This window comes from Typopeltis vanoorti, chromosome 12, assembly GCF_054136105.1.
Source record: "Typopeltis vanoorti isolate ZY-2024b chromosome 12, IOZ_Tvanoo_1.0, whole genome shotgun sequence".
NCBI lineage: Eukaryota > Metazoa > Arthropoda > Arachnida > Uropygi > Thelyphonidae > Typopeltis > Typopeltis vanoorti.
The window spans coordinates 136,750,622-136,771,657 of NC_143560.1; the positions used below are offsets into that span (position 1 = coordinate 136,750,622).

At 33.7% G+C, this 21,036-nt stretch overlaps 1 protein-coding gene across 1 annotated transcript in view; it reads right to left on the reverse strand.

The window, feature by feature from the left end:
• The window catches only part of Gcat (Glycine C-acetyltransferase), a 443,581-nt gene that overhangs the window by 350,468 nt on the left and 72,077 nt on the right, over positions 1-21,036 (reverse strand). The window contains exon 3 of the mRNA XM_090401262.1: positions 10,212-10,301. Within this exon, the coding sequence (XP_090257388.1) occupies positions 10,212-10,301 (90 nt within the window). The remainder of the gene's footprint in view (positions 1-10,211; positions 10,302-21,036) is intronic.

Below are 21,036 nucleotides of genomic sequence, written 5' to 3' on the forward strand. Positions count from 1 at the left end.
TCTGAAGATAACTTACAGAAAGCTATTTTAGATATAAATGAGATAGCCAAAGATTATGGTATGATAATATCAACAGAAAAATAAAAAACTATGGCCTTTAAAGGACAAGATCCAGCAAGAACTAAAATAGTAATAGATAACAAGATCTTACAACAGGTGAATTCATTTAACTACCTAGGATGTATGATCACATATGAAAATGAAAAAGATATAAACGTAAAAATTGCAAAATATTTAAAAATAACAGGTGTAATTAACTCTAAATTTAAATCAAACCTAGTTCAAAAACGAACCAGGCTAAAAGTATACAATCATTAGCCCTACCAGTCTTAATGTATGGAAGCGAGGTCTGGACAATAAAACAAAAAGACAAACAAAGATTAATAACAGCAGAAATGAAGTTTATGGGAAAAACTGCAAAGTATACCCTATTCGATCACAAAAGAAATAAAGAAATTATGAAAGAATTAAACTAAGAACCAGTAATAGAAAAAATTAAAAAATATAAACATAAATGGATGGAACACATTCAAAGAATGAAAACAGAAAGATTACCAAAACAAGCCTTAAAGTACAGGCCATTAGGAAAAAGAAAACCAGGACGTCCTCTTAAACAATGACTTCTAAGGCCGGAACAGGCCAAGCTAGGCCTAAATCCTTGATACGCATGATGATGAAGAATTGATATACTTCGTTTAATCCTTTATCCACGTGTAAACAAACAAGGTTTGTGACTGAAGTATTTTCAGGACTGGAGCAAGTCCTGGTAAAGGTGGTATGACTTCACATCACTTGCCTTAGTATCCTACAATGCAAAGCACACCTGGCGGACTTGATTATACTATAAATTAAAGACCAAGAAATTATATGCTTGGTTTAATCCTTTATGCAAGTGTAAGCAAACAAGGTTTGCACCTGAAGTATTTTCAGGACTAGGGAAACTTGTAGTAAAGGTGGTATGACTACACATCACTTGCCTTAGTATCCCATAATGCAAAGCACATGTCCGCAAGGATCACGCTGTACTGACCTGGGAAGTCATCTATATGGATGTTCCAATCAAGACAGGTTATATGCTGCACTTTGTAGTTCAAATTTGGAAATTATGACAAACTCAGGAGAATACTATCTTTGGTTCCATGGTATTCATTGCTAAATGGGAAGGATAGCGGCAGTACATGGGACCACATATAGACTATTGTGCTCAGATTTAGTCACCTAGTTTTCACTGTAATATGGAAACACTAGAGAGGTCCAAAGATATATAGTCAAAGTGATATCAGGACTCTGGAGTGTTGGTTATGAAGAGAATTTAAGAGAATGTGGATTACAGAGGTTGGTGGATAGGAGGAAAAGCAGAGATATGATAGAGTTCTTCAAGTTAGTTAAGGAATTCTATCAGATTAATACAGAAGAAATTATAAAAAGAGTGGATGTTAAGATGGGAAGAACGAGAGGTCATCCCTGAAGTTGTATAAAGATGTGGTGAAGAAGGGTGTGTGAAGTAGATTTTTTATGCACAGAATTGTTACTGAGTGAAATGCATTGCCTGAATGCATTGTGATAGACATGTTGCTGGTTGAGTGGGCCTCCTACAATGAGTCTGTCGACTCCATGGAGGTTACCAAATAACAAAAGATGCTTGAATTGTGTTATCTGAATGTATCACAAGAGTTTGAAGAACAAATAGAATTATGAAATGGATGGGCAATCTCATTAAACAAAAGATCCACAAGAAGAAGAAGATTATGTAGGAGGAATATTGTGAGAGGAGTTATGAAATATATAGAGCTTAAGCTAGACAGTTATGAGTATTGTATGGAAAGCTAGTATGAACAGAAATTGGCTGCATAGGCCAAAGATAACAGAAAAGAATTTTATTATGCTGCATAAAAGAAAGAATGACTGTGGCAGAATACTTTACTGAATGCAGATGTGATAGCTCAACTAATGAGTGCTCACTTTGCCAAGATCTATCAACCTGGGTATGTAACATAGTGCACAGTGCTACCAATACATTGAATGAAGAAATAGAGATGCATGAGGAGGTTCTAGAGCTATTGCATAACCTGGGTAATAATTTGGAAATAGAGATAGGATATCGGCACGTAAACTAAAGGAATGTTCAGCTGAACTGGCTAGGCTTAATTGTCAGGAAAGATCCCATAGGAATGGAAAGAATGTATGATAATCCCATTGCATAAGGATGGTGCAAAGACCGATGTGTCTAACTGTTGTCCTATCTGTATCTCTGAAGTGATTGTAAAGCTTTTAGAAAAGTTGTAAGAACTTGCATATAGATGTCCATGGTATACCAGAATGGTTTATTAACTTTTTCTTCTCAGTTAACACAGATTCGGTTAGGGGATTTTTTTTTATAAAAATAAATTAAGTTAAGAATTAAAGAGATTAGGTGATGGATAAAGTAAATTAAAAATTAATATCTTTATTTACAAACAAACAACATTAGTGTAAAGTATGGCATTGCAGTGTAACAGCATGTGTAAAATGTTTGTTTCACAAGTGCTTCACAATTCAGATCTGCATTATAACTTAACACTTATATTCTAAAGAGCCCAAATCAGACACAAGCATCACACAAGATTATAGATCATAGGATTTGATGAGAAGTCACAAACAGAAGCAGTTCAATTCCAACTTAATAAGACAGTTTCTTCTCTTTATCAACAGTGGCCACTAAAATATAACTAATTAACCTACTCATCATCATCATCATACGTATCAAGTATTTAGGCCTAGCATGGCCTGTTCCGGCCTTAGAAGTCATCGTTGAATCGTTTCAGAGGACATCCTGGTTTTCTTTTTCCTAATGGCTTGTACTTTAAGGCTTGTTTTGGTAATCTTTCTGTTTTCATTCTTTGAACGTGTTCCATCCATTTATGTTTATATTTTTTAATTTTTTCTATTACTGGTTCTTGGTTTAATTCTTTCATAATATCTTCGTTTCTTTTGTGATCAAATAGGGTATACTTTGCAGTTTTTCTCATAAACTTTATTTCTGCTGTTGTTAATCTTTGTTTGTCTTTGTTTTATTGTCCAGATTTCGCTTCCATACATTAAGACCGGTAAGGCTAATGTATTGTATACTTTTAGCCTGGTTTGTTTTTGAACTAGGTTTGGTTTAAATATAGAGTTAATTACACCTGTTATTTTTAAATATTTTGCAATTTTTACGTTTATATCTTTTTCATTTTCATATGTGATCATACATCCTAGGTTAAATGAATTCACCTGTTCTAAGATCTTGTTATCTATTACTATTTTAGTTCTTGCTGGATCTTGTCCTTTAAAGGCCATAGTTTTTGATTTTTCCGTTGATATTATCATACCATAATCTTTGGATATCTCATTTAGATTTAAAATAGCTTTCTGTAAGTTATCTTCAGAATTTGTAATTATTATTTGGTCGTCTGCAAAGAGGGGAGTGTTTAAATTAACTGTGGGTGAAAGTTTAATTCCTTGATGTAAATTTTTACTCCATTTTATTATTATTTAATTTAAGTAGATATTAAAAAGAGTTGCTGAGAGAGGGGACATCCCTGTCGGACCCCTTGGTTTATCTCTCTTGTATATGATAGCTCGTGATTTAATCTTATTTGTATTTGATTATTTTCATATATACTTGTGACAGCTTTTAGGATATTATTTGATATTTGTCTTTCTTTTAATATGTTAAATAATATGTTTCTTTTAACTTTGTCAAATGCTTTTTCAAAGTCAATAAATGCAATATGTGTTTCTAAATTATATTCTCTTCTTTTCTCTATTATTAATTTTAGGCAAAAGGCTGGGTCTATACATGATCATCCTTTTCTAAATCCATTCTGTACCTCTAGAATAAAGTTATCGGAATATTTCATTAGTTTGTTATTTAAGATTCTTCTATATATTTTGTAACAGGAATTTAGTATACTGATACCTCTATAGTTTTTAGGGTCATCTCTATTACCTTTCTTAAAGATAGGAATCACGATTACTTTTTTCCATTCTATTGGGGGGATACCAGTTGAGTAAATTTTATTTAAAAATAATAAGAGTCTTTCTTTGAATCTTGTTCCTGCGTATTTATATAGTTCTGAACCTAGCTTATCTTCTCCAGGTGATTTTCCATTTCTTGTTTCTTTCAGGCTGATTTCTAATTCTTCTTCAGTTATTTCGTTTTCATTTTCATTAATTGTTTGCCGGTTGTCTTTTTTAAAATATTTGTCTGTCCACAGTTTGGTGTAGTAATTTAGAAATTCTTCTAATTTCAATTCAGTGTTTAATTTTATGTTTCTTTGGTATCTGCATTTAGGTGTTTCAAAATCTTATATACAATGGGTCTTATTTTATATAAATCATGTTCTAAATTAGAAACAAATTTATTCCATGATTCTCTATGTCTTTTTCTGACTTCTCTTTTAGCTATAGCTCTTATTCTTTTATATTCTATTTCATCTTCTAATCTTTTACTGCTTAACCATTTGTGATAGGCTTCTTTTTTCTTTTTGATTATTTCTTTGATAGTGTCATCCAAGATCTTCAGTTTTTTTCTTTTATTGAATTTTTTGGTCTTTCCTAAGCTTTCATTTGCTGCTGCATTTAGTATCGTTTTTATATTAAGCCATTCTATTTCTATTTCTTCATTTTGTTTTATTTTATCTAGATATTGGTTAATTCTTTGTTCATATAGCCATTGTACATTTGTGTCATTCAATAGTCTAGTTTTATAAACAAATGTTTCAATTTTTCTTTCTGTTCTTGTTACTTGTAGCCATTTAGGTGGTAATCTTAATTTTATTTTGACAAGGAAGTAGTCACTGTTTATTTCATATCCTCTGTGAACTCTAACATCTAGTGAAAATTTTGATGTCTTTTCATTTAATATGAAGTAATCTAATATTGATTTCCATCCTCTTGCTGCCCAAGTATATTTATGTATGTCTTTATGTTTATAGAAGGAATTCATTATTTTTAGGTTATTATAAACTACAAAGTCAATCCGTTTTTTACCATTCCTGTTTAGAGTATGTTCTCCATGTATTCGTATATTATTATTAATTTTCATGTTTCCAATTCTTGCATTTAAGTCTCCTGCTAAAATTACATAATCATTTTTATTTATTTTATTATATATGTTTTGTAGCTGATTATAAAAATCAATATTATCCTGTTCTCTTCCTTCTTCTGGGGCATATAAACCAATTATTGTTAAATAGCCTCTATCTATTTTTATTCTAGCTTCTATTATTCTTTCATTCCATAATTTATAATGTTTTAACTGTTTTGAAAGGGAGTTATGAATCCAAATCATGACTCCTGCTTGTGCTCTTTGGTCTCTGTCGACTCCACTTTATATCGCATTAAAATTTTCGGTTCTCATAGTTCCTTTTAATTTCTTTTTTGTTTCAGTGATTACTGCTATTTTAAAATTTCTTTCATTTAATAACTGGTCTAATTCTATTTCTTTATATGCTATTCCTCTTACATTCCAGTTTGCTGTGTGTATTATATTTTGTCGTTTCCATTTTCGTTTTCCCATTTCCATTCCAGGGTCATTTCCCATAGATTCAATCCGATTATCTTTTTCTGTCAGCTTACAAGTAGGATTATGTTCTCCATGTCAGGGGACTAGCCTGACGATGGAATAGTTCAGTGGTAGAGCTGCTACCTTAAGGCTTCTGAACTAGCCTTCTTCCGAATTTACCAATTAACCTACTCATACTTCCTTTTCTTTGAAAATTTAATAATAAGCATCACTATGTTTATGAAATTTATATGCACATTAATGAATATACACAAACACAGAAAATCTCCTGATAGACATACATCATCAATCAAACAGACCATATCTTAATCGGTAAGACATGGAAATTGCATTCAGAAATCTGCAGTTTCAGGGGAGCTGAGTGTGATAGCAACCATTTTCTAACTGGTGCTATTCTTAAGGTTAAATTAAATTAAAATAAAATATAAAAATAAAATAAAAAATTAAATTAAATTAAAGAGGTTAAAATAAACAGTAAATACTTTTCAGCACACATAAATTAACTAAGATACAATATTAACAAACTAGAAAAAAACAGAAGAGAAGAAAATACGAGTGTGAATTAAAACAGAAATTGAAAAAGACACATCTGGAAGAAAACAAAAACACTGAAAACATCTGGAATCATATCAAGAATAGCATGAAACTCAATTGGAATTCAAAGTAAAATACAACCTAAAAAAATGGATTAATGAAGAATGTGAACTGGCAGTAAAGAAAAAGATAAAAGCACTTTGCTTAATAACCTAAATGATATTCATGCTGCTCAGAGATACAACAGAAAGCAGCAAGGAAGCCATAAAATAATCAAACAAAGGAAAAGGAAATTTTTACATGAACAAATGAAGAAATCCAAAAATACTTCACAGTAAATAACACTAGAAAATTTTTGCTTGAACTTATAAGCCAAAAAACAGGTGCTCATATCAAAGCAACAATAACCAATGATAGCAATGGACAAACACTAGCCAGTAGAGATGAAATAGCAAACAGGTGGAGAGTGTATTTTAACAAACTCCTACATTGTGATAAACCTGCTATGTCTTTTAAACAGAACACTTATCATACTGTCACCCAGAAATATTAAACCTTCACTAGCTGAAATAGAAGAAACTGTAAAGCAGCTCAAAGACAACAAAGCACCAAATACTAATGAAATAGTAGCCAAACTCATCAAATATAGGAGAAGTGAATTAACCACTCATATAATTAAGTTGCCGAAGTCTACAGTTCACCGCTTCTGCCAACTGAGCTATCGACGGTGTGTAGCTCAATGGAAGAGGCACTTGCATCCTCTGCACTTGGTCGCTCGAAATCAGACTTAAGTTCAAGTCTAGTCGCTGACTGCAGGAACTTTTTCTAAGCCTTTCTTCGACCGATTCCCGAGTTAGTCAATCTCTGGCAGGGGCAAGCGGGTTTTTCCTCCCGGAAACTCGGGTTTTTTATCCCGTAAACTCAAGAAAATTGACCGTAGTACCCACATTATTTCAGACAGTAACATATCTTGTTAGGGTTAGGTACCAAGAGATGGCAGCACTTGTTTGCCAGCCTCTTCATCGGTGGTTGCTATAATTAGTGATAGACATAGGCCAGCTATCTCTGATTGGCTACAGGTGGAGACTGAACTGCCCATTCAGTCTCCAAAAGATAGACAGGGTATAAAGGCCTCGTCTACTAATAATGGAATAAAAGGCGTTAGCTGATTTATTTTACTTTTATAATTAAGTTGGTAAACTTAATACTGGATAAAGAAGAGATACTCGCAGAATGGAAAGAAGTGCTAATCAGTATATAAAAAGGGAAATAAATAAAAATGAATGTGAAAATTATAGGAGGATATTGCTATTATCAGTTGACCACAAAATTTTATCTAAAGCACAAGGTTTTAACAGTTAAACTTCTTACTAGTTACTTATTTTATGACAATTTTCTGAAGATGTAGTTGTTGTTCTTCACCCATAGCCTAAGTAGACCTTTGTGGCACTATAATCGTGACAGTGCTGACATACTCTGTCAAGGTATTTCTGTCTTGGGATCCCCTTAACAAGGTGAAGAACAAAGAATTAGCCCATTTTCTAATATTATCTATCCAGGTGATTTTAGATCACCCGTGGTGTTTCTTTGCCAGACATCTAGCCCTCTGGTGCTATTTTAGGTAAACTATTCTGATCAGAATCTGTAGTCCAGCCACTGGAGCTGTTTCTGACATATTTTAGTAATGATATATATTTCCTGTGTTCAGTAATGGAGCAGATGTTTCTTCTAACCTTGTCATTTGTTATGTGTGCACGTATAGTATCTTCAAAAGTTTTGAAGCACTCCATCTCGAAGGCCAGTAGTCTTTTCTCATATTCCTTTAGCAATGTCCAACTCTCGCATCAGTATAGTAAGACAGAGTTAACAAGGGTATCGATAAGATAGAGTCTTGTAGTTAGCTGTATTTTATTGTTCTTCCAAAGTGGCTGTAACCTCTTGCAATAGTTTCATTAGCAATGCATGATTTAATATCGTGGCCATCAGTTAATTAACTGTAAATCATTAGTATCAATTAAGAACAAAATTGCAAGGATTTGCTACTGAATAATATATTTTTATACTAAGTGAATCCCCAGGGGCTCCCGTCTTGGGAGTACGGGGTTAGCGACCACGGGGTCCCGAGCTGAGCCTGACATTGCTTCCACTCACTTGGCTGACTCTTGCTTATTTCGACCCCGAGAGTATTAGAGTACTCGAGGTCCAAGGGTGTCTCTCCTTTTCCCAACTTTTACTCTAACTGGTAGAGGGCAGCAGCTCTACTAGTACTTGCTGGAGCACTGCGGTGGAGAAAGCAATGGGAAACCACTCCACTAATATCCCTAGAAAAGTTTAGTAGCAATGAATAGAACTTATAAGTGGGCAGCTACCAGCCGGCAAACCAAGGTGGTGTCTCTTGGCACAGAGAGGAAAAGAAGGTGCACATTGAAATGGATACAATATCGGGAAAATGGACACTTCAAGGGCTGATGTTCCTCCCGATCAAACCTCTAAAAGTGACTTAAAACAAGCTATAAACAAACTGAAAATGAAAGATCATCAGAGAATCAAAATTGCAACATGGAATGTGAGAACAATGAACAGATGTGGAAAATTAGAAAATCTCAAACAAGAAATGGACAAAGGAAAAATTGATATCATAGAACTCTGTGAAGTCAGATGGGAAGGAATAGGTGATTTTTATAGTGACGAAGTAAGAGTAATTTACTCAGGTGGAGATAAAAAGGAAAAAGGAGTTGCACCTGTTTTTAATAAAAGAACAGCAAAGAGCATCATTAGCATAAACTGTCTGAATGACAGGATTATGGTGGTAAAATTGAAGGCTGAACCAGTGGACATAACAATAATGCAGGTATATATGTCAACAAGTGACCATTCAGATGAGGAAATAGAGGAAATGTACAAACAATTACATGAACTAATTAAGGAAGAAAAAAGAAAAAACTATATGATTATAATGGGAGATTGGAATGGAGTTGTAGGAGAAGAAGAGGATGGGAGTATAATAGGAAGATATGGACTAGGTAATAGAAATGAGAGAGGAGAAAGGTTACTGGAATTCTGTAAAGAAAATAAGCTAATAATTACGAATACTTGGTTTAAAAAAATCTAAGAGAAGACTATAGACATGGAAAAAACCAGGAGATACGGAAAGGTATCAAATTGATTACATTATAGTAAGCAAAGATACAAGAATAGTGTAAAAAATGCAAGAACATATCCTGGAGCTGATATTTACTCTGACTACAACCTACTATTCATAGAAATAAATGTGAAACTAAAGAAAATAAAAGAAGCTATGTAAAGGAAAAAAATGCAACTTGGAGAAATTAAAAAATACCAAGGAATTTGGAAATAGATTGGAGAAAGAATTAGAGGAAACAAGTTTTGCCAAAACTGAAGATCCAGAAAAGAATTAGGACCAAGTTAAAGAGAAAATAAAGAAGATTGCAGAAGAAGAAATTGGATATGTAAGAGCTAAAAGAATTAAAAAAAACCTTGGATAACTAATGAGATGATTTCTCTAATGGAAGAAAGAAGAAAATGGAAAAATAAAGACACCCCAGAAGGGAAAATACAATATAGAACCCTGAATGACAAATTGAGAAGGGAAGCAGAAAGAAGTAGAAAAAATTGGCTTAAAAAACAATGTGAAGAAATGGAAAATTATGAGAGAGTGGGAAGGTATGATCTTTTATATGAAAAAGCAAGAAGCATGAATCACAAGAGAAATGGAATTCTAGCTAGAGGCATAAAAAATAAGAATGGAGAAATCATAACTGAAGAAGATAAAATCCTAATGAGATGGAAGGAATACAGTAAAGATCTATATGACAAGGAAAATAGACCAAATGAGTTGCCGTTAGAAGATATAAAGAAGGTAAATGAAGATGATCTAGGCCCAGTGGAAGGAAAGTTTCTGCTACTGAAAGAACCTGCTCAATTGCAGAATACTCAAGAAGAGAAGAAGATACTAAGTGAAGATCACACCTAACTTTTAACTTGGTTTTCACTAAATCTTATATGCATATATATATATATTTTATGATTCGAATTTAACTTGGTTTTCATTATATCTTATGCATACACACACACACACACACACACACACACACACACACACACATACCTGAGTACCACAAATGAAGCGAACAGAACTTAAACCGGCTCCATATTTTTCAAGAGCTTCTTTTCCGGCTTTTATCACCTCAGGATGACTCTAAATAAAAATTTAATAAATAGTTTACATGTTGTATATTTGCTCTGACTATAACTACAGTACTATTATCATCATCAAATTCCTGCCATGTACTCTCAAGGGGTGTACAGGATATGATAGTACTACATGAAAAATTTACATCATTATTAACTTCCTATCTACAATTTCCTCCAAATCAGTCTGTTACTTGTCAAGATTCCAACATTATCAGATCTTACATTTCTATCTGATAATGTTGAAGTCTTGACAAGTAACATGACTGATTACTATAATTATATATGATTACTATATATAATATAGTACTATTACTATAATTATAATATCATCACATATTCCCTAAATCTGTTTATCATAAAACTTGACAAATGCATAAACCTTATTACAAAAAACAAGCACAGAATTAAAGCAAGTATAGTAATTCTGATATTTAAACAACTTTTTTTTTACACTACTGAATGTTTTTAAAAGAATTTTTATTTTAAAAGCATTATCTTCTATAAGAGGGCTACTAATATCTGGTAATTACTAATAAAATTTTATCTTTGGAATATCAGTTAAGTTTGTTGACAAATTTTTATATTAAATGAACATCTTAAATCAAAAATAAGCATCATGTACAACTATTTATTAACCTTAGATCAATCATCATTTTCATCACACAAACATCAACAGCAGACAATTATTTGCCAAGATATATACCTCAGGTTATTCAACTAAATATTCCAGCAATGCACAGATATTATTACAAATTAATAAAACCATTTAATGACTGCAATAAATTAGCATTTATAAATTTCATTTTAATTTTTCTTAATTTTATCATTTTAATTGTTTCACTTTAGCTTCAAAATGAAAATAAATGAATCCTAAATTTAAAAATATTTCAAAATGTAAAAATGAGGAAACAACTCAGTGCAATTGTTGTCCAAAGCATATTTCATGTACAATAGAACACTAGTTGAATAATTAGGCATTTTGAATGTATGCATGAATCACATTGTAAAAGAAGGACTGAGGAAAGTGCAGAACTTTCAAGTAGCTCAAAAAAGAAGTAAGGTTGATAAGTCAATTTTAAACTTTTGTAAACAAGACAATTAAGTGCAGTTGTATCTAGGTTGTTGCTGAAGATGGAATCTCAATTTGAACAACTGCCAATAGTTCTTTTACACAATAATCAATTTCGAACTGGAATTTTATATTAGCAAAGAAGAAGTCAAATATCTTAAATTTAATTTTGATAGGCCATAAAAAATAAGAGCAAATATCAAGAATTAATGGAATAAGATCACCATTTTAGCCTTACCTGGATGAGTGAACCAGTATTGGAAAGATCTTTCAGTATTGTTTTTCATTAGATGTCACAAAAAGTTTTAATTTAGAATCATATACCCAGAAAATGTTTGTCAAATGACATTCAGAATATTGTGGATTTACAAATGCAAGAATCTGGAATCATTTTGAAAAAAAAAAATTGACTATAACAACAGGTGAGGATGAGGAAATTGGACGTCAAAACTCAAGTTGAAAATTTACTATGTTTTAATCATATCATTAATTTAAAAGTTGTTAGCGCATTTTATAAAAAAAAATATAACAAATAATAAATATTTTTTTTTTAAAAAATTCATGAGCAAAAATGTGTAGTCCCAGGAATTCCTGAGACTTGGAAAAAAAATGTTTTGAATAACAGGATCAGAAAAATAGCAGAGACTCAGAAACCCTAGTTATAAGATATGCACTGTAGAAGTGTTTCACTTTTGTGTTACGAGTTATGTACAAGTATTACCATCATTTTTGCATTATGGTTTAAGCCAACAAATACAATTTTATTGGCTAGATCCCAAACTGGCAGCCCACCCCAATTTGTTCAATATCCAGGAAGATACCTACACAGCCGATTCTAGACTTAGGCACAAGCGACACCGGCCTAGGGGTGCAATTTGGGGCTCTAACATCGTTAAAAAAAAAGTAATAGTATTAGTTGAAGTAATATTAATAATCAAAGCATTGGTGCCCCCCCCCCAAATGCTCTATACGTATTTTTTTTTGGCAATAACTATAAACTGCTTTTAACAATAAAGAATTTTATGATGCCCATCTTGTCATACAATGCATTGATAAAACTTGCCTAGGGGCACCACATACCCTCGAGCCAGCACTAGATACCTAATAAGGTACACCACAAGGTAAGGACTCTGCAGAAGCTCTGGTCAGTTTCTTTGCATTCTTTAAAAGGCTATGTGAAGATCTCCTCACAATTAGCTTGACCTTTAAGCATCTGTGGATCTGAGAGCTGGATTAGAAATAAAATACTTGATCAAAGAATGGAGACTACAAATATGAGACTTCAGAGAAAGATTAGGAGAGCGAACAGATGGTATCAATGGTAGTTTCATATTAAAAATGAGTAAATAAGTAAAGAAGTTGATGTTGTTAGCATTCAGGAATGTGTTTAGCAGAGCTAATCTCAGGTGGTTCACCACTTAATCAGAATGGGAGAGGAAAAGATGGCAAGAAAAAACTTAGAGGAAGACCAAGCTCTAGATGGATTGATAGTGTCTTAGAAGAGAGAAATATAAGATATGATAATATTGGACTCTTAACACATAACAGATTAATTTAGAGAAAAATTGTCAATAGGAAGTTAATAATGATATATAACTTTTTCATGTAATACTATCATAATATCCTGTACATCACCCGAGGATACATGTCAGGACAATGAAGTTATCAAATGAAGCTGGCCAGGTTGGCCAAGTGGTTAGCATATCCGCTCTCCAGTCAAAAGGCTGCGTGTTCGAATCCAGTCATGGTCATGGATGTTTGTGATTGTCCTTGAAAATACTAGTCATGGTGATGGGCAGTAGATGCCATTGGTGTAGATGATGTGGCTCAGTGTAGTTGGTGGATTTGAGTGGTGGAGACTGAGAGTTGTAGTAGGTACCCTCCTCGATGAGTCTTTGGACTCCTTGGAGGTGTCACGTAATAATAATACTAAGTTTATGTAATAACTTGTATTGAAAACTATTTCTGAGGCACATATAATATATTAACTATGTGTTTTATAAGTCTTACAAACAAGCTTACCACTTCTAATACCATTACAAACGAGACTGTGGAAAAAAAGCTGATGACATATTAAGCCTGCTCATATATAAAAAAGATATGTCCATGAGGACTGATAAGGAAATGAAAAGACAATGTGTATCTTACTACTGTAACCCTTCATTAGAAGAGTAACTAGTATTATCTCATAGAACTAAGTTCCAGCAGTATTCCTCAAATTATTTTATAAGAGGATATAGTAATCAACACTAAACACATGATAAAATTCTTTGAATAGCAGATAACTGCAAATGGGTACTTTTCTACTACAAAAAGTTCTAGTAGGAAATACAGATAGGAATATTTTGAGTCACTAGAGATGTGAGTTGACATAAAGCAACAGGAAAAGTTATGAATCTCAGATATCTAGAAAATGTTCTAGGAAAATAGCAAAACTAATAATAACAGTATGTAGGGTTTCTGTTCAGGACATGGACCATCCATTTTGTCAACATAAATATGTGCATAAATTCACATGGAAGTAATAAGAAAAGTCTTACTAATTTAGCATCTTCAAAAAGGGTACAGCAATGCTGAATGATTTATTATTATTATACACATATCTCCATAGAGTCAGAAGACTCATCATGAAAAATCCATTATTCACACATCCTTAATGGGATTTTTCATGCAATACCTATCATGCCTTGTCTTTTCAGGTGTCCTCTCTCTCTCCAGGAGATTGACTACCATGCATCTCCAGCATGTCCTGTGACTCTCTGTTACATTCCTCGTATGAAAGATCGGTCCATTCATCTATATTTTTCATCCACTCTGGTCTTGGTCTTCCTTTTCTTCTCTTTCCCTCAATAATTCCTTCAAGAAGTGTCCTTTGTAAGCAATTGTGTCTATGAATATATCCAAAATAGCTGACTTTTGTCTTTTTAATTTCTTTTATTAGGCTTCTGTTTTCACCTACCATTTCTAGTACCTCTTCATTTGTCTTTTGGTCTTTCCATGATATTCTCAGAATTGTTTGTAGCATCTACATTTTGAATGCTTTCAGTTTTTTCACACTCAATGTCTATGTCTCTACTCCATATAGTAATGTGGACCATATGTAACATTTGGAGATTCTTAGTTTTGATTTCAAATTTAGTTCTGTACATGTCAGTAGGCTTTTCATATTACTGAAGGTTGACCTTGCGATTTTAATCCTAATTTCATCTTCTGTCCTTCCATTCTCTGTGATCAAGTGTCTGAGGTATATATATATATATATATGTTTGCACTTGTTCTAGTTTATTTCCTTTTATATTAATGTATATTTTTGGTATTTCCTTTTCTCTTGAAATTATCATTTTTGTCTTTTTAAAGTTAAAATTGATGTCATACTGTCCGCTGTACTTGAGGGTTTCATCTAAAAGAATCTTGAAGTCATATTTGTTTTCAGCTAGAAGGACATGTCATCTGTGTGTGTTAGGTTAAAAATATTTCTGCCTCCTACACTGATTCCTTTGAGATTACTAATTTATTAAATATTTCTGCTGTGTATAGGTTAAAGAGAATCAGAGACAAGACGCAACCTTGTCTCACACTTTTCTGAACTGGAAATTCTTCTGAGGTCTCTCCATTTATTCTCAGAGATGCAGTCTGTTCCTGGTTAAGATTGGTTATTAGCCTAATGTCTTTTCTGTCCATGCCTATTTTCGAAAGAATGTCAATTGATTGCTCATGTTGAACAATGTCAAATGCCTTTTTGAAATCTATGAAACAGAGGCACACATCTTTTTTGTTTTTCTAAATCTTTCTATGATGGTTCTGATGTTGGAAAAAACCTTCTCTTGTATCTACATTTTCTTTAAAGGCAATATGTGTATCATTTATTTCTATATATATTTTTCTTTTATTTCTTTCAAGAATAACACATAAGAGAACTTTTGATACTTGACTGATGAGGCTAATTGTCCTGAACTGCTTTCTTCACATCTCATAGCTTTTGATATTTTGGGGATTGGAATAAAAATTGAGTAGTAATATCTTTGGGAAGAAATCCAATCTCATATATCTTACTGCATAATTCTGTTAGGAATTTCAGTCCATCTAGAGTCCACAACCATTCTGCCAAGATATTATATATACCTGCAGCTTTATGTGCTTTTAGTTTTTGGACGGCATTTTCAACTTCACAAAGTAAAATGGATGGTCCTAAATATGTCTGTAAATTAAAGATGCCAAGAAATTATATTCTTGGTTTAATCTTTTATCCAAGTGTAAGCAAACAAAAGTTTGGGTGTGAAGTAACTTCAGGATTGGGAAACTCATATATAGAGGCTAATGACTTCACATAATTTGCCTTAGTATCCTATAATGCAAAGACACATCCTTACAGATATGTATAATGCTATGCATCATGGGAAAGATCACTATCCAGACTGGTTTCGACTTTTATTGAGGTCTCATCAGTGGGAGCCAGAAGTGATACCAAGGTTGATGTTGCTTTGAAGGATATGTTTTGATTTATCCTTCTGACTCTGGGTATACATCATGATACTGCTTTCTTCAAACACTTCTTGACCACCATCTCTCCCTTCCAAATTCTCATTCCATAACACTCCCAGATTAAGATTATTTTTAACAATTATTATTTTATGGACACCTTCATAGAAGCCAAAGACTCATCATGGGAAACACAATCTATCATACCTCTCCTTGAACCAATTAACAGGCAAAGCATTCACAAATGACTCTGGCAACTCATTTCTCATTCACAACTCTTCAAGCAAAAAATCTAGTCCTCACACACCTACTAACCATACCTTTATTCAACTTCCAGGGATGACTCCTTGTTCTGGTCCCTCTAGCCAAGTGCTAAAACATTTCCCCTGCATCAATCCTATAAAACCCTTTAAGCAACTTAAATGTTTCTATCATATCCCTTCTCTTTCTCCTATCAACCAACTTCTGCAATCCACACACACACCCTCAACCTAATTCTCACAGGCAACATTCCACAGGTAATTCACCATCTTGGTCACTTGTCTCTGAATCGTCTCCACTGCTTCCTCATCCCCAAGAAACCCAGGGGACCGGACTGGAGCACAGTAATCAAGATATAGGCATATCATGGCATTATAAAGAGGAATAACAACTTCCTTATCTCTACATGTTAGTGTGTTCTTCAATAGCCAAGTAATCTTATGGGCTACCTTAGCAATTATGTCCTCTAAACTTTAACTCTGTCTACCCCCATCACAAAATCTCTAGCTTACGTCATCTATTTCCTGGAATACAGTGATATCAATATGATACACGGCTTGTAATCTATTTTCCAAAATGCATAACTTTACATTCCTCCACATTAAACTGACACCTATTATCCTTTGCCCATACTGACAGATTATTTAAATTGTCCTGCAAGCTCTCCATATTGCCTTGATTAACTATTACTCTACCTAATTTCATATCATCAACAAACAAATGAATATTTCCTTTCAGGTTATTTCCCACATCGTTTATGTACAAAATTAAACAGCAGTAGTCCCAGCACACCTTGCGGCACATCACCAGTCACCTGTTCACCAAGATTCTGCTCCTCCATATACCACTTTTTGATATGTCTAGCAGCCACCTTACCTTATCCACTTAACCAGTGTCATATCCATCCCCATTTGTTCTAATTTGCACAACAGAGTTCCATGTGGTATTCTGTCAAATGCCTTTGCAAATTCCAGCAAAATCATCATGTAGCATTTCCTTTATCCAACTCAGCTGTTACTCTATTATAAAATGTTAGTAAATTACTAAGGTATGACCAACCCTTCACAAAATATGTTGACCTTCATACAGTATCACGTTTTTATCTACCCATTCTTGAATGCTTTTTTTTTTTTGATCAATTTTTCTAGTACTTTTACAACAATGCCTGAGATACTGATTGGTCTATAATTTGCTACTGCAGTCTTAGAACCTCCCTTATGCATGGGAATTATTTTGCTCTCTTTTCACTCCCTTGGAACTCTACCAGAGCAGAGATTTAAATTAAACAGCCTAGTCAAAGGCAATGGCCAGTTCCTTTGCACATTCTTGCAAAACTCTAGCTAATATCCCATCTAATCCCACAGCTGTATTTACAGTGAGATTCTGCAATATCCTAAGAACCTCCAATTCATCCACCTCTGTTCCCACATCAGTGTCCATCACATGTTAAAGCAGTAACCTCACTAGGATGATACCCTTGCAAAGTGGTCACTCAAGTAACGCAACTATTTTATCTGCTTCTGTCTCCTTGTGACCATTATCACTCATTTAGGTTAATCTTCCATAGTCATTCTTTCTCTTACTTACCACATAATGAAAGAACGCTTTGGAATTTCCTTTGGCTTGCTTGGCTAGATTCTTCTCATAACCTGATTTTGCCTTCCTTGCCATGCTGGTACCTTTCTTGCTTGAGCCCTGTACTGTTCATGAGTTTGCTGGTCACCCTTCTTTTTATATACCTGCCACAGCATTTTCTTCTTCTGCAGTTCGTGCTTAATGATATTACTCATCCATCTAATTCCTATCTGATTAACTCTCCTTACCTTAGGTATACAATTTAAAACTCCTTCCTCTAGATGATCCTAAACTATCCCATGAACTACTAACATCCTTGCCATCCAGTGTTTTATGACATGGCACAAATTTAAGCTTCTTCCTATGCTTGTCATAATCATCTGCCTTGTAGTTCCACATATACCCCTTCTTGAAAGAATATTTCTCTTGTTTTACAATTTCCCAAGTCAAGACTGCATGGTCACTTTCACCATCAGAGGCAATGTGATCATGTTGGTTATGGATAGCTCTTCTGATCCTATGACCAGGTTCAATACTCTCCCACCCCAAATCCCCTCCATCATGTGCTGCTCTTACTTGACTTGTACTAATGATGCTAATTTGTGAATGCATGTTATTTACATTCTCCCTTACACCTCCTGGATTATTGAAACAACCAACTACATATTTAGTCCTGTTGGCCTCTATCTCACACCAGATAGTCTCAAATGAACAGCCCTCTGAATTCCTGGTGTACTTCTATTCTTTTTGACTTTAATTTCTCTGCTATCATTAGTAAACCCCCCCCCCCTCCTGTTCTTTCTTTCTGTCCTCTCTGAAGATACCATATCCCTTGCATTCTATTCCTATGACCATATCATCCTCAGACTCACTAATGCTTATAACCTTTGGCAGAGTTGTTCTAACCAATGCCCAAAACTCCTCTTATTTCAAATACAGGTAATCCTTGTATAACACAGTACTTATACAACACGGTTTGGAAATAACGCTGTCTACAAATTGTAGTAATTCTGGTTGAACACAGTACTTATACAACACGGTTTCGATATAAGACGGTCTACAAACTTAAAAATCAAATTTTTATCTTCGTTAAATTTGCATCTGCCCATATCACATATGTAGTTATAAGTAGCGAATTTATATTAGGGGAAATATCCTTTAGCATGCATGTTTACCGTATAAAGTATTTATTGTTGAAAATTGTCTTCGTTTTCTGCCAGGAAAGCGTATTAAAAATCATAAGTTGTTAATCTCAAGCTGAGCACTTTATTTGTTGGTGAGTTACATACAATATGTAATGCTTTTTTTTTATGTAAAAAAAAATTATTTTTATAGTAATGGCCACTTACAGCGCTTTTGCGCTATACGAGTTTGTAGGGATAAACCCACTTTAAACTGCCAAGGTAACAATTGAACAAGATGATGATACATTCGGTTTCGATCAGCACATGAGACTCAATCTTCGCGAACTTCTTCATAAGTGCTCCAATCTCTTCAATAGTGAATTAATTGATGGGGAAATAGATTTAAATGAGGAGGAACTGGTACAATTAATAGATGAAGTCGAACCAAATGGCGGGGAAAGTTCTGCCAAAGATTCTGATTGTAATGAATCCGTTAAAGAATTCAGTTTAAAGAAATTAGCAGAAGGATTGAACTTGACAAGAAAGTTATTTTATGGATAATGATCTCTCAATGGAGAGCAGCAGAAAATTCACGAGACAATTGGATATTTGTTTAGCTCTGTATTATGAACTTAATAAAAAATTGCAGCATAGTGGTAATCAAGGTCTTATTGCTGACTTCTTGATAACTAAACCAGCCGAAGTATGCAATGAGAATTATACTAATTCTTTATGTCCAAGAGATTTCAAGTGATGACGATGTCCGGCCATGCATAAATAAACAACATCTACAAAATCTTAGTTTTGAAGAGAGTGATGACGATTAAAATATATACTTTATTTTATTTTGACTAAAACATTTATGTATTATGTTCAATGAAGTTTACGTACAATTTATAATTTTATACTATGTATTCGTTTCATAGTTTATTTGTTTTCTTATATTACATGAATTACCTGAATTAAATAAAAAAATATTTTTGTTGGATATGTCATTGTGTATATAATCTTAAAAAAAAAAACGAATTCGGAACCTAACCCTACTTTTTCTATGTGATCTGAGTCTCGTTTGACAGGAAGAATTTATATAAGTTGGAAAGCTTGCATCTGAATGGATTTGATGTCAGGTGTCTTGAGAAATTGTTGTACAGTGAGAGTGCAGAAATGCAGAGCAACGGAAACTAGAATGTTTGGGGAAGGATGTAGGCGAGAATGGATCCAGGCCACCTTCAGGTTAGTAAGTGGGAGAGTGATTACATTATGCAAAATGTAGCACCCCAGGTTGTTAACTTTAGTGGGCTAAGTAACACAAGGTGTAACGTAGATTGTGGGATGAAGGGGATATTGCAGTTTATATATACTGATGCCAGAAGTACAGCTTACCATCGCATAAAGCGGATTTTAAGTTCCATAGAAATGCCACATTATATAAATTGTGTTACGAGGAGGCACTGCAGTCGTGACAGAAGCAGACGACGCTTAGGACTTCATTAGCAAAGTTTCCGCTGTGTGTGGTATCCATTTTTTTTTAAATGTGCCCAAAGTGAAAGAATAAGTACAACATTAGTGTTTGAAAGCAAATTATAATGTTTTTGTAATTTCAAGAATCTTGTAAAGTTTGTGTCAAGTTTTTCAGAAATAAATAACATCACTAGAGTTACATCAGTGAAATGCGTATGAATGTGTTCTAAAAGTATACGTATAAGCGAGCATTCATTCTGCGTAATGATCAAGACTTTCACCAGCTTTACCACTCATCACAAGTCCGAGTTTTACTGGCGCAGCCGACAGGATCTACAAGGTGTGAGCAATTCGTTATGTAAATACATGCTCCCATGTTTTAGAGTTCTATTTTGATTATTTGGGCGGAAGTTTGTTTTAATACAAAACAAAAAAAATGGCGTTCGGAGTTTGTTCAATCCTGGAACAGTAGTAGTTTTGATTTCTCGCCAGAGAAAGAATACATCAGTATTCAAATTTTGTTCCATCCTGGAACAGTAGTACAACAGTTTGGATAAATGAAAAACATGCCAGTGTTCAAGCTATATTTTCGTCCCAGATAAATCAGAATAGTTTTTTTTTTTTTTTTTTTTCCATTTTAAATTTATTTTGTTCTGCAGTTACCGATTTGTCCTTTTTGCATGTTAGTTCCATCTTGGAAAAGTAAGTACTTGTGATTTCTCGCCAGAGAAAGAACACGGCAGTGTTATCATAATTAATTTTTGCATACT